A 12,804-nucleotide genomic window follows, 5' to 3' on the forward strand; every position below is an offset into this window, starting at 1 on the left:
TTTTATTTTAGGTGGAGGCAAAAGCATTTGGAACTTGTTATGCTTTGTTGCATTTTATAACATGGTATCTGCAGTAAGAGTCTGCATAACTCAAGGTAACTCAAGACGATTCTTTAAACTGTAAGCAATTTTGTTACTTGCAACATTAATGTTAGTAGCCTGACTTACAGGCATCTTCAGTGTGTTTATGTTCTGTTGTGCTTTTCACAGGTCGAGTATAGAGAGATGGATGAGAGTCTTGCAAACCTGTCAGAAGATGAGTATTACTCTGAAGAAGAGAGAAATGCTAAAGCTGAGAAAGAGAAAAAACTACCCCCACCACCTCCACCAGCTCCTGCAGAAGAAGAGAATGAAAGTGAGCCAGAGGAGCCGTCTGGTGAGTAGAGAGAGACCTTCTCCTCTGAAACTATTTACCAGATTTGTTCACAGAAATTAGGTAGGGCTGGGTGTGGCATCATGAATCCCATGTCTGGTTTCAATCTGGTTTTGAATAATTGTTCTACAGTGTTTTATTTGCTGGCCCCATATGTGGAAAGAGGGGAGAAACACAGAACAGCCTGATAAAGATAGGAATATGCATTAATTTAATTCCAAATGAAACCAAACCTCTTGTGCTAGGTTCTCATGATCCTTACTGACTTGTCTTTGGAAGCTTGTTGACCAGAATAGCCTCTCTGGCTCTCTGCTGCCACACCTGCATGTGTATGAACATTCACTTAGACTGGGTTTATGGGTGGGGGGGGGTTGTTATGCAGAAGAGTAGATTTAAACTACTGTGATTCCTGTGGCTTTAAACTGTGACTCTAGTTTTAAGTTCTGGTTGGATACTGTTTGCTTAAATTTCAGTATTAAATTTCAGTATTCAGTGCTTTCCTTATTAGCTTAGAAAGAGCTTCACTTTACATTGAGATGTTTTTTGGTCAGTCATGTTCAGGAGGCAGCTTTTGAAATTCGTGGTAGTAGCAGTACCCTATTCTTTACCTCCATTGTGTTTACAGCTGGCACCATTAGTGAGGTCTGTTGGTATCACTCAGCTGCCAAGAAGGTGATGCTTTTGCAAAGTTCAGAGTGAAGAGATTTCATGAGATAACGTGTATACTAATCGGTGTTAGACAAGAGCTGAAATCTAGCAGTTCAATCTTTGCAGGTTCATCGCTGATGTGAGTCACTGTTAGTCTTCAGTTACCTTAATTTTCTTTCTGGCTGGCAGGTTTGAGAACATAGGGCTGATGTTAGCTTGGGGATATCTACCCTTAGTCGCAGAAAAAATATTAAAAGCTGTGGGTGTGTTTTATCTCTTACAATTTGCCATTGTAACCTCTCCTTGTTGCAGCTGTTGGCTCCTGCCTTGATACAGGAGTACTGTAGCTCATATGCTTGACAGAAATACTTGCAGTGATAAAAATCCTGCCACCCCAGCTGTAGCTGATGTAGCAAAAATTGAATTTTAATAGGTGTAATTAAGCAAATATTTTAAGCTTACTATTTAATTTAGCTTAGACATTGTGTTTAATCCTTGAGACAATATTAATATGCTTTCTTATTTCTCTCAGATTCCATTTTGTGCCTCTAAGAATGATTACTGAAATCAGTTTGAGGCTTAATCAGTGAGGTACAGTGGAACAGGTTTTGTCCCATGAAGGAAGAAACATGGAAGATCAGCAGTGATGAGTCATGCTGTTTTATACACACAACAGCCTGTTAGTTACTTTGCAAGCACTGTATTTAGCCATCTAGATACAATCAGTTTTTAAATAGGCTGTATCTAGCTGCCTAGAAATGAGTAGATTTCAGGTCATCATATAATTTTTCTATTCCTAGAAATTCTGTGAATATGCATGAAGCAATAAAGTAGAAAGAAGACAGATTTCAAGCTGTCATTCCTCAGCTAGTCTTGCTGTAATTTTAAAGGTTTCTGAGACTATATATGTTTCTGGATCTCTCTATTTTTGTCTTTATTGATATAGGTGTCAAGAACATCAGGTCATCTTATGCTGGCTGTTAAAAGTGCATTGAAACTTCTAATTCAGCCACCCTTTAGAAGGAGGAGGCGGCATGGAGTCTGCTGTATATAAAACCAGTGTTTATAATTGAGGTTTTATCTCTGTCACTTTGAAGGAAAAATTGAAGTGTTCAATAAATACTGAATTGGACAGTAGTACTAGTGGAGGATTGCATATTGAAAATCTAGGAAATTTTTAGTTAGCCTGGGTATTGCTGTTAATTTATTTTCATTGCAGACCTTAAAAAAATCATTTCTGTGTTTAAAGCCTGTAAAAATGCAGGTAATGCAGTAGAAGCATAAACTTGTCACATTACAGCTTTTGAGCTGAAAAGCCTGATTGTGCAACTTAAAAATGTCCTGGTGCTCGTGTCTGGTATTTCATTAGCCTGTCCCCACAGACAGCTTATGGTGAAGGGGATTATTAAGTGTCACACTACAGGTGACAGCACAATGCTGGTCTTCCTTGAGTAGGTTCCATTCATGTGTTCAGCTGTGGGGAATTCCAGGTGTTCTGGCTATTACAGTCTGGATTTGCAAGATATACTGCATGCTACTGCAGAGCAGTTTCAAAAGGTGTGACAGTATTTCATGGTTAAGGGAATTTTCTGAGAGTATCTCTCCTCTTTTGACTTGAGGAATATTGTCTAATAGCAAAAAGCTTCCAAACTCCCTTTCAGTGCTGACTGATGACATTTGTGTTCTTGTTTGCCAGTATCCCTTTTAGACTCAAGGAGCTCGCTTCTTTTGGTTTTTTGGGTTTTATTTTCCTCTTAAAATATTGATTTTGTTTTTCCTCACCAAATTGGATTTTCATTTTTAGAACTACAGAAGATTTTCTTTACTAGCTCCTGGCCTTTTAGTGTTGTCAGTATTCTTACTTTGTGGTAATCCTATATTTTTAGGTGCTGTTTTCCAAGGAACTGAATGTGATCAAGATTAAGATCAAGGGAATGGTCAGACTTAGTGGTGCTTTGTCTCTATTTTATCGCACTTGTTTGTTTTCCTAAATAAATTCAGTACTCTGTGATACTTGTGTGCAGCTATTCTTAATTTTGAGACAGTGGATAATAATATGAAGTAGATTTCCTTCTGGACCTTCTTCCTAATTGCTCTTCAGCTCATGGTCTGTTATTCTGTTGCCTTGAGACTTTGAGCAGATTCTGCTCTCACACATGTTCTGTTGAGCTGCAGTAGTTTGATGTTAGCAGGGATCAGTGGTTTGCTTGCTGCTGGTTCCTTTTCAACTAGGAGAGGCAATCTTCACTAGCAGGCCTTGTTTCCACTCCTCTCTGCTCAGATTGAGTAGCATTTAGAATTGTGCCCAAGCAATCAGTAATAACAATGAGAAGAGGAAGATTCTGATTTCTTTCTGTAAGTAAGCCAAGAGCAATTTTTCCCCTCTGCTCACTGTCAGTATTAATTCAGGGATTATGAAGCCATAGACTAAAGTCACAGTCTGTTTAATTTCTTAACTTATGGAAGGCACAGGTGAAACTCTTATTGCAAATCAATGGCCCATGCTTGATTGTAAATATTCGTGTTTCAATTGTGTTAGTCTCTCCCAGAATGGAAGCAAGTCTTGAAATGTTCCCTGCAAAATAAAGTACTTGCAATGTAGATCAAGTAAAGAATTACATCTTGCTGTTGCAGATACGTTTATTCACAGAATCATAACTTGGGGCTTGTGAGATCTGTCAAAATACAATTATTTGTCACAGTCTCTCTGTGAGTTTTTTTATTTCCCAGCTGGCAAACTGATTTTGTACAAGTACTAATTGTGGCTCCTCTGCTGTACTGAGGGAAAATGTCTGTCTTGTTTCAGTTCCTATTTTGTTTTATTTGTAGATGTTTAATGTTGTGACATTCTAGTTTAATCCAGTTTAGCACAGTATGGAAACATTTGTTTAACTTCCTGTGTCTTGCTTTAGGGGTTGAATCTGTAGTTCAGATGAAATTCTCAGTTAGTGTGTTAAGAGCCTTAAATTACATTCTGGCAAAATTGTCCACCCAGCCTCTAAAGAGTATTAACAGTTGTATGTTCATCCTCAGGTTAGACCTTGCTCTTACCTGTTTGGAGATACGCCTGAACAGTTGTGCTCTAGGAAGCGGCTGTTCCATTCCAGTGACCATTGCAGTGTGTTTCAGTGCATGTTGCTTTGGACTTGATGACTGTTGAAGTGTGTGGTGTGAAAGAGCCTTGGTACAGCAGGAGCCAGCTGAACAGCACTGGGCCATCTCTGGAGTGTGCCATGGCTTCCTGAGCTCTGCAGGTGATGGGACTTCAGGCAGACATCTGGTGGTGGAAGAATATTGCTCATGAGCACACCTCAGAGTCAGTGCCTCCTGTGAAGTGAGCAGTGTGTGAGGTGTGTAATGGCTTTGTTCCTGCAGACACTGCAGCTGTACTCATCTCTTCTCAACGTGCTCTGTTCCTGCTTGTGTTGCAGTCCTGTTTAGGACTTAGATACAGGCTAAGGTAATTCTGAGACTTCAGATCTTTCAGATGTGTGCTTAGCCTTTCCTTATGTTTCCACCACTGGGAATGTTGAAAGACTGATGTCTTTCAGTGCTGGGTATTGATCACATCACTGATCAATGGCATGATGTGTATTTGGCTTCAAAGACAATCTTAGTGTGTTAGAACACTGATGATGTATCAAGGGTACTGAAGCCAAATAAGTGGTCTGAGCCTTTCAAGAATTGTTCTAGCATCAAGCTTAAAGGAAGAATTTATGGGGGAAAAAAATAGGGTCTCCTGAACATAAGAGGCTTTTCAAAATGCTTTAAACTACCTCTTTGGGATGTGGGGAGACTTGGGAGCACCAAAGGCAAGATTATTAAATTCTTAGGGTTTGAGATCCATAGAATCTGATGGTATCCATGTGCCAGATCATAAGTATTTAGCCACCAGGAATGCTACATGTGGTGTACTTCTTTATTTCCCATCAAATCTGATGTAAAGCATTCCAGTAACCTGGATAACACTTTAGAACAAAATTTTTTGGTGCCCTGAACCTAGGTTTCAGAAGATGGGATTCTCAGAAAATGGGTTTAGTTAGTTGGTAGAATTTAATACCTAAAACGCCAACTGCCGGGCCTTTATGTCCAGTATGGTTTAATTTATGGAGTAAGGTCCCTGAGTTCTCCTCTTTCCTTCCACAGGGCAAGCAGGAGGACTTCAAGACGACAGTTCTGGAGGGTATGGAGACGGCCAAGCATCAGGTGAGGGTGGCGTTTGATGCTTGCCACTGAGTAGCAAGAGCCGCCAAGTTAGGGATTGATGCTTGCAAGTGCGCATGGGTGTGGTTGTCCCGAATTTAGCAAGAGGTGCAGGAGTTGTGTAGCCACCCGTTGAAAAAGTGTGGGGTATTCAGATTTCAGTTGAGGTCTGTAACAACTGTGGAAAAGGGCACTAGCTAACCTGTGCTGAAATGCCTCAGGCCGATCTCTCATCCCTCCACTCCTCTCCATGTTCAGAGGAGTCTAAACATACAGAAAGCTGTTTCTTACCTAGCCAGTTTGTACCACCTAGACTGACACAAAGAGCTTTAGAACAGTGTACCCTTTTTTCTAATCTGCTGAAGAAGCATAGCATGGAGTACCTTTTTCTCCTTTCTTTTTGTCTTTTGAAAGGGTTTGTGTTTGGCCTGTGTGCCAGCACTTAGCCCAGGAGATTGTCTGCTGGGCAGATCCATAGTCTGCTGCTCACTGGACTGGACTAGGAATTGCATTCGCCATTTAGCCTTGGCACTGCTGCTGCTAGCAGTACTCACTCACTGCTTCCTTCGCAGGATTGGTGTCTTTACTCTTAAGTACTTGGAGTGCTACTTTAAATCTTCCTCCAACTCTGCTGCTTTTGCTCTCACTTCAGGATTAGGGTTTTAAACAAGAGTCAAAGGCTCCAGAACCTATTCTGTATGCAAGTTGCTCTTTTTGAAGCAAATAGAACTTCAAGATACTCATCTGAGAGTGCATCCTTTGCTGTTGTAAGTAATGGAGCTGAATACTGTTATCGATGTTACCACTTGCATGGAACTGCTGGCTATTATGGCTCATGGGCTTAAGGATGCCTTGCCTATTTCATTTTTAGGTAGGCATTGGCTGATTGGGTATTCTGCATATTTTGCATTTTGTATTATATGCTGAGAGTATGCTCTAACAACTGTCCAATTCAACAGCCAAAATCCTTTCATTCAGTGTGTTCATCTGCAGATGTTTTAGTAAGTCTTTAAATGAGCAGCATCCTTCAGGATTTCTTCTGTGGGCAAGGATATACTCAGAACATCAGCCAATTAGTTGCTAGTGCTGAATGTCAGGAAATGGGCAGGTATGTTTGTGCAAATGTGTGTGAAGAGGAGCTGATAATCCAGTCTAGGCAGAACCTTTCCAAGGAGAAGCATGTAGTTTTGAACTGGTAATCCCTGTAATGTGTAGCTTTCATGAAGTACAAGCAGTAAGGGTGTGTGTGAAATGGGATTTAGTAAGCCTGAAATCCAAATCCATTTAGATTTGAGCTGTGTAGTTGCAGAAGTAAATTCAGGGACATTTAGTTCTTAGAAGATCTTCCAGTGGTTGGCCAAATAAAAATGCTATCTTTGCTATTAATAGCTATCCTTTTTCTAAAATCTTGTATGATACACTCTTGTGGGTTGTTTTATTAGCTTTTTTTTCCTGAATACCTGTGCACATCTGGAGCTACTCTTATTCTAGTTTTAAACTTTTGGAATTGCCGTAATAGGTATTTGGCCTTAAAAGCCCCCCGACTCAACCCACCTTGGGAGTTCTTTTCAAAACTGTTAGTAGCACCGTGTTCTCTGGCTGCTCAATTTGAAGAAATAAATCCCAAAGCTTTTCAGGACACTGCCAAGCTGCCTTACATCCATACATCTGAGAGTTTGCTGGTATTTGATGACTACATGGCTTTTTAGGAGGTACCTGGAGAAGCACACTTCTTTTAGCACAAACCTGTAAGAGTCAGGGAGTCAGGTTCTGCATTTCAGGTCTTTACTGACCGTTCTGTGAAAATTGTGCTGCTGAGCTTTTTGCTAGCACTTGAGCATCTAGAGCCTTAATTAAGATTGTTAGCATTAATACAGTATCAGAGAACTGGTAAGTGATTTGATTTCCATGCCCAGTTTTACAGAATTCATAGTTGAGCATGTGCATTCCTACACAGATGTTGGCACACTTGGGCCAGTGTTAGGTGGAAGGACAGCAGAAGGGCTGGGCAGTGGTTGTTGCTGGAGAAATTGAAGTCGTAGTGGAGCTATGGGTTTCTATTCCATAGCTGAATATTAGTTCAGGAAACATTGTGGGTGTGTCAACTTCTCCTATGGTTAATTTTATTTTACTTGCAATGCTCTGTAGCTTCTGTTACTAATTTCTTCTTGTAAAATTTGTGTAACTGATTGCAGACAGTTGACTCATCACATAGGTCTTTTGATCTTTACTTGCAGATGAATTTTTGGTTATGGGTTTTTTTTTGGTCAGTTGGTTTTTGTTTGGTTGGTATTTTATTGTTTGGTTGGTTTGGGTTTTTTTTTGGTTGTAGGTTTTGGGGATTTTTTTGGGGTTGTGGGTTTTATTTGTTTGGTTGGAATTTTTGTGTGCTTGTTTTTGGTTGGTTTGTTTTGGGAGTTTTTGTTTTGCTTTGGTTTTTTTTTGTTAGTTTTACAACCATCTCCTTCCTTGATTGTTTTTCAGCACCTTTGGGAAGTAAAAATGCTTGAAAATTAAAGGGGTGTGTGGTGGCACCAGAATTAAAAGCAGGGAACTCCTCTCCCTGGTACAGTTACATGTACTTCTGTACATGAACTTCAAACTCTTGAACAGTTGTCTTGGTTAGTGTAACACACTGCAAGCTTATATTTACTTTGCAATTTATTGTAATCTTTTGAGCAATTCCAGTTTCAGCAAGTGATCTTAATCATACTGTGTTACTCGTGGGGTTTTTTGCCCCTAGGATGTATTCTGTCTTTCTAGATTGAATGCCTTATCCTCTGTCCTGGTCAAAGTCACTTCTAGGACGTGGGAGATTTATGTTTTTCTTGCTGTACTTCACATATCAGTATGTTGTTTTGCTCACTGTGCCTGCAGGATTTGTTTTCTGCCCTTGTGCTGTAGCACTTGATGCAGCTGTGTCTTAGTCACTTTTTCTGTAGTACAACATAACAGAGACTGAGGAAAGCAGGGTACAGAAATGTACAGAATGTTACATCACTGCCAGTGTGTGAATTGGTACAAGTGCAGGTTCCTGTATGAATGAAGGCTTTCCATAGAGAAAAGCTCTCCTGTATGGGTTCAGCATCAGTCTTTTACATGTGGAGCATTTAGAAAGAACAGTAGCCTGTTATTTGTAGGCAGCACTTGGGGAGGGAGCACAGGAAATGCATAAGTGTGATTGTATTTCATTGCACTGCCTCCTGTAAATATATCAGATATGCAAAATGGGAGTTTAAGGTGGGTTCCTCTAGCTGGGGGAGGTCAGTGCAAATTAAATTTTGAGAAGCAGGTGAGAGGGGATGGTAGATGCTGTGCTTCTGTATTACAGATATTTTGGCTTTGGACAGGTTCTAAAACAGTTTTCTGGTTCTGCTAGAAACTGGAAGCCACACAAATTAAGGGCAGCATCTAAAATAGTTCTGTTTTATTGTTCATGCATATATATGTATGTGTGTGTGTGTGTGTGTGTTATATAATGTATTGATATGTGCCCCCTACTTAGTTTTCAGGCTTTATTTTTTGGGGGGGTTTTGTTTGCTTTGTTTGTTTCATCCCCCCCTGTAGAGTAGCTTTTTCATTATCTCTAGATACCTGTAATTCAAAGAACTGTTGACTTGGAAACCTGTATGTCTTGCAGAAGTAAATAAAAGAACTAAATGAAAGCATCCCATTAAATTGGCCACCGTATCATCTCCTGGCTGAATGCACTGGCTGGGAAGGGCAGTGTTCCTTTGCAGTGCCTGTAGACTACTTGTCTTTTTATTGTAGGTGTGGAGGGTGCAGCTTTCCAGAGTAGACTTCCACATGACCGTATGACATCTCAAGAAGCTGCCTGCTTCCCTGACATAATCAGTGGGCCACAGCAGACTCAGAAGGTGTTTCTGTACATCAGGAACCGCACCGTAAGTTTGTTGTAAAACTATTGGTGAAAAAAGGGTAGGAAATGTGTGTGCCTTCCCAAGACTTTTTGGTTACCATGTCTAGTTGATTTAATTTTTGGTTTTGAGGCAGTGGGGTTTCATTTTTGGCATCCTGTCATGCTCTTAAGTTGTTAAGAAATGTGCTATCCAGTTCTTGATCAAAGCAGTGCTCTGAGCAGCATAAAGAATCTGTTGTGTATTTACAACATCCAAAACAGGGATCAAGGCTTTCTCCTGTATTTTGAAAAGAGTATTTTGGAAAACTGAAGTAAAGTTAGAAAAATTACAGTGTGAAGGCAAGAAATATTTTGAAAATTGCTGTGTTACCATAGTTAAGAGACAAAACATCTTATACACCACTCAGTTTTTTCACAGACTAAAGATGATCAGGAAACATCATGGGGCATTGACCATGGTAACACCCAGTGCTTAATAACTTTAAGAATTTATTTAAAATTTATGTGTGGTGGATATCTTCATGCTAAGAGCATGACTTCTGCTATTCCTGAAATGCTTTCCTCTAACTCAAGCTTTTGGGAAGTCATGAGATGTGTAAAAACAGGCCAGAGCATGCAAAAAAGTTTGGAAAACAATTTGCACAAAATGAACAGTGAGTAATCCTTTTCTGCTTCCAACACATTTGTAAAAGCCTGAAACTTAGAAACTGGAAAGAGACATTTGCAGGGAAAAGCAGCACTGCTGGTCTTTGGGCCTTATTCACTACAGAGGAATGTGGAGAAGCTCCTGAGCAGTCATCCTCTTTGAGGAAGGCTTGTGAGAAGAACACTTCCAGCAAGAATGGCAGACTGTAGAACAAGCTGCTATGAACCCAGTGCTCAGCAGAGCTGCAAACTGCACTGTGCAGCCTCTTAATTAGCCATTTGCCTCAAATAGCCTCCCAAAGTATAAGGAAATTATTTCTTAACCATTCCTATTCTTTATAGGTGTAGGATTTCCACTTTAATTTGGTTATCTGTGAGGAACTGTGAAGCTCAGTAATGCAACTCTAGAGAAATACTCAAATAAATTACTAATTATGGAATGCAAAACGGAGTGGAAATGTTATGTATGACCTAGACCTGGGCATGGAACAATAAAATTATTTATTTACTCCTGCCTCTGTGCTACAAAGTAGGAGTTCTGTTGGGAAAACAGTTCTTTTCTAGTATGAATTGACCTAATAACATATCACAGAGAATTCTTCCTGCTCAGTTTTTGAACTGTAAATGTGCTTTTTTTGTGCATGTGTGGTCAGTGTAGTCCATGGTTGTGTCTTATATTGGTGAAGATGGATTGGGTCATTAAATGTCAGAGATAAATAAACCTGACATAAATAAATGTGGTAAGTTCTGCTGTAGCTTTTATGAAAACAAGAGATCTGATGCCAAAAAGACAATGCTGGCTGACGCTGCCAGCCACACACATCTTTGTGCTACCTTGGTGTGTTTCCACTTAACTTGAAATGGTGTGAGAATTTCAAACAGACTGTATTGCACCTTAAGAACACTGGAAGGTGAAGTTCAGTGTGGCTTGGGTAGTCCTGCCAAAGTTTAGGGGGTTTCATCTCCTGACAGTATTTGGTAGCAAACACAGGCCGGGAAAACACCTCTTTTGTATTGCTTAATGTGATGTGTTGTGTTGTTTGTTTAAATACAGCTGCAGCTCTGGTTGGATAACCCAAAGATTCAGCTGACATTTGAAGCAACTATCCAACAATTAGAAGCACCTTATAATAGTAAGTCAGATTTTTTTTTATTGCCAAAATGTATGCATCATTGCTGTTTTCTTTCACTTTTGTTTGAGGAAAAGCTGCTTCAGATGCTTCAGTCATTTGTTAGTGGAGCTCCATGAGTGGTTGTGTACAAACTGGGATATTGCATTATACTCATGGTTCGGATTTAGTTAGAGTTCATTGTCTGGTAAAGAAATATCACTAGCAAGATTCATAAAAGCTGCTAAAAAGATAGATTGTTACAGTAGGGTTAATTCATGTGCAGATTTTAAGGTTTGCTACAGCTTCTTGGTGGTTTTTCAGCTGTAAAATGTTATTAATCATATGTTTTTTGGGACGGTTTTTTTAAGACTTAAACAGACTGGATGTGATGCAAGAAGGCAGTAAAAGAGTGAGGGGTTACTGCTTGCAAATGGAGACCATTCCACACTTTTCAGACAAGATCCCAATAAACTGGAAAAAGGTGGAGGCTAGCCATAAAAAAAATTGAAGAAGAAAATAGTGCTGAAATGAATGCAAATATACTATCAACAATTGCAAAATAGTGAGTTATTGTGCTTTAAAAATAAAAATGAGAATTCAGTGCTGCAGTAAGTATTGGCATAATACTGGCAAATCACATCACAGTTCTGTGTCATGGTATCGGCATTTTGCAGTTAGTTTCAGAAAAAGTGTTCTTCTCCACTAGGTTAAAAGAAGCACCTAATGTCCTGTACAGTTTTTCAGGCAGGATTCAGAACTGCAGTACAGCATGGGTGTTTTTCAGAAAAGTAGCCTCAGGCCTCCTCAGGAAAGTGAGTGGGTCAGTAGGGCAGCAGAGCTGTAGGGCAGGATGTGTTTAGTGGCACTTGAACCAGGTTGCTGTCAGTATTGCTCAGTATGTATATGTTGTTGAACATACAGAATAATTTTGGAAATTTATACATTCCTTTAGGTGACACAGTGCTCGTTCACAGGGTTCACAGCTACCTGGAGCGTCACGGGCTGATCAACTTCGGGATCTACAAAAGAGTGAAACCCCTTCCAAGTAAGAGACTTGAACATTGTTTCTAGTTTTATCTTGTTTTATCTTGTTTTATCGTTCTGTGCTTTCTTAGGACAGTTTTTTGAGTGTTCTTTTTTAGAATTGCAGTGCTAAGAAAGCTTAAAAAAAAGGCTGGAAGGCCATCTGGCTATTGATGTTAATGTGTTTTATTTTGGCCTAGAGAAGCCATGTATTTATGTAAATCACTTTGAGAGGAAAAATTATTGGCAAATCTTCTGTAGATAATTCAGTGACTGTCACTTTTTAATGAGTTATCTTGGTTCCTCATTTGAATACCTAAAGTCAGAAACACAATATTGTACTTAGATCTGTTACATCCTTATGTGATTCTTGAATTTTGCAAGTGGACTTCTTTGCCCTTTTAAAGTTTTATTCTTCTGGGGCAGAAAGAAATCAAACTATGATACTTTGTCCCCTGTAATTAATATGAATTGCTTTCTTCTTCAGACAGTTGTCTGGAAGCATTTTTTCTCCTGTTTTCTTCCTTGTTCCAGGTGTACTGCTAGTGTATTTTCCTTGTCCCTGTCTCAGCATTATGTTCAGAATTATTTCAGTTTTCTTTTTGTTAAAGAGTTCGTTCTGTCAGAACTACTCATGAAAAGAAAGTTGCTTTTTGTTTTTGGTGTTTCTTAAATGCAACTTTAACAAGACTGTTTGCAATTTAATACTGCACATATAAAGGGTTGCTGTAGCTGATTTTTCTCTTTCTTTAGCCAAGAAGACAGGGAAGGTGATCATTATTGGTTCTGGAGTCTCTGGGTTGGCAGCAGCTCGCCAGTTGCAGAGTTTTGGAATGGATGTCACAGTTCTGGAAGCCAGAGTATGAATTTCTATGCTGTTTTACTTCTGTTCCAACTTATCCAGTAACCCTGTTCAGTAC

General features: G+C 39.6%; 1 protein-coding gene across 3 annotated transcripts in view; it reads left to right on the forward strand.

Moving 5' to 3' along the window:
• The window catches only part of KDM1A (lysine demethylase 1A), a 31,191-nt gene that overhangs the window by 6,432 nt on the left and 11,955 nt on the right, over positions 1–12,804 (forward strand). For 2 of the 3 annotated variants that reach the window (XM_053998700.1, XM_053998702.1), the window contains exons 2-7: positions 211–376; positions 5,168–5,227; positions 8,996–9,129; positions 10,804–10,882; positions 11,814–11,906; positions 12,638–12,744. In XM_053998700.1, the coding sequence (XP_053854675.1) occupies positions 211–376; positions 5,168–5,227; positions 8,996–9,129; positions 10,804–10,882; positions 11,814–11,906; positions 12,638–12,744 (639 nt within the window). The remainder of the gene's footprint in view (positions 1–210; positions 377–5,167; positions 5,228–8,995; positions 9,130–10,803; positions 10,883–11,813; positions 11,907–12,637; positions 12,745–12,804) is intronic. The other variant, XM_053998701.1, reaches the window with a different exon arrangement.

This window comes from Vidua macroura, chromosome 25 (genome assembly GCF_024509145.1).
Source record: "Vidua macroura isolate BioBank_ID:100142 chromosome 25, ASM2450914v1, whole genome shotgun sequence".
Taxonomy (NCBI): Eukaryota; Metazoa; Chordata; class Aves; order Passeriformes; family Viduidae; genus Vidua; species Vidua macroura.